The sequence below is a fragment of the Penaeus monodon genome, chromosome 23 (genome assembly GCF_015228065.2).
Source record: "Penaeus monodon isolate SGIC_2016 chromosome 23, NSTDA_Pmon_1, whole genome shotgun sequence".
Taxonomy (NCBI): domain Eukaryota; kingdom Metazoa; phylum Arthropoda; class Malacostraca; order Decapoda; family Penaeidae; genus Penaeus; species Penaeus monodon.
The window spans coordinates 14,592,781-14,593,981 of NC_051408.1; the positions used below are offsets into that span (position 1 = coordinate 14,592,781).

A 1,201-nucleotide genomic window follows, 5' to 3' on the forward strand; every position below is an offset into this window, starting at 1 on the left:
ATTAAGATGTCCATGGATTCTTCTTAAGTGTGCTGTTCACCACTGCCGACCAGCAGCAAGTGGAGACGAGCCCAGTATTAATTCCTAATGCTAGTGGCTCTTGCTCAGCATCAAGAAGAGCAAGCAGTCTGATCATGTGCAGAATCACAAATTCACAGTGGCGGAAACACCAGAATATGCGACCTACATTCCGTTTTCTTGTTGGAAGCATCGGTCGTCAAGCAAAGATCCCGTTTTCTGTAAGAAAGGTCTTTCCAAGAGCATCCGTTTTCTATTTATCTTTAATCCTGGGTTGACTTAGAGAAGCTTGGGGGCGAGGCACCTGAACTTCTTGCACTTGCCAGTCTCGTAGCCGGATTCGGCGGCCTTCTTGAAGATGGCGAGGTTACCCTTCATGCCCTCAGGGACCAGGGGCTCCAGCAGGCTGCAAAGGATAAGGAGACAGGAACGGGGTAAGGAGGCGTCGATCAGTCATGCGTCAGTCAGAATTGGGGAAAAAAAAGTTAGTCACAGGTCATTGTCAGTCGACAACATAAACGGAAGAATAAAGTTTAGATTAGTACTGTTGTGTTTCTCTCTTTCCTTCAGAGTCACCTTTGGAGAAACTGTACAAGAGAGAGAAAAGAAAATCGCCGTGGTAAGTCAGACGAAAGTCGAAATCAAAACCATTAAGAAGTAATTGTCAGTTCCGCGGTCACACCCCAAGAAAACCGTAAGACCGTGATGGAAAGAACGACGGAAAGGAAAAAAATGAAATCGTCTGATTTTCAAGTTCATGAAGAGTGAAAGCTGAAAGAAAAAGCCCAGCCTTTTTGTTGGGTCTTTCTTGTAGCCGTCTCAAACTGGTTATTCTGGCTGAAATTACGTGGCATTTTTTGCTCACTTATTTACCTTTCAGAGTTGAGTAAGAACACCAAGTTGCATCATTGAGTTTTCCCATTCAGTTCTAAGATGAGCAGCGATGCGCGCTGTTGTTTTCTAGAGTTGTGATCAGTTATTCACCTCTATGTCTTCATTATTTCCACAAGACAATAAGAAATATTTACTGAGAATACAAGCTGCATGGCGTTTCTCGTGAAAGAAGACATAATTGTCTTTCTTATTTCCGCAAAGACGTCCTTTTCCCATGACAAAAGCTGACTCATGAAAAGCTATCTTACCGATTTTTTTTTCATGAATGTTTGTATGGAAGGAGTTGTAT

At 43.0% G+C, this 1,201-nt stretch overlaps 1 protein-coding gene across 1 annotated transcript in view; it reads right to left on the reverse strand.

Moving 5' to 3' along the window:
• The window catches only part of LOC119587802, a gene marked incomplete in the record, with an annotated part of 9,646 nt that overhangs the window by 184 nt on the left and 8,261 nt on the right, over positions 1-1,201 (reverse strand). The window contains 1 exon segment of the mRNA XM_037936500.1: positions 1-424. Within this exon segment, the coding sequence (XP_037792428.1) occupies positions 298-424 (127 nt within the window).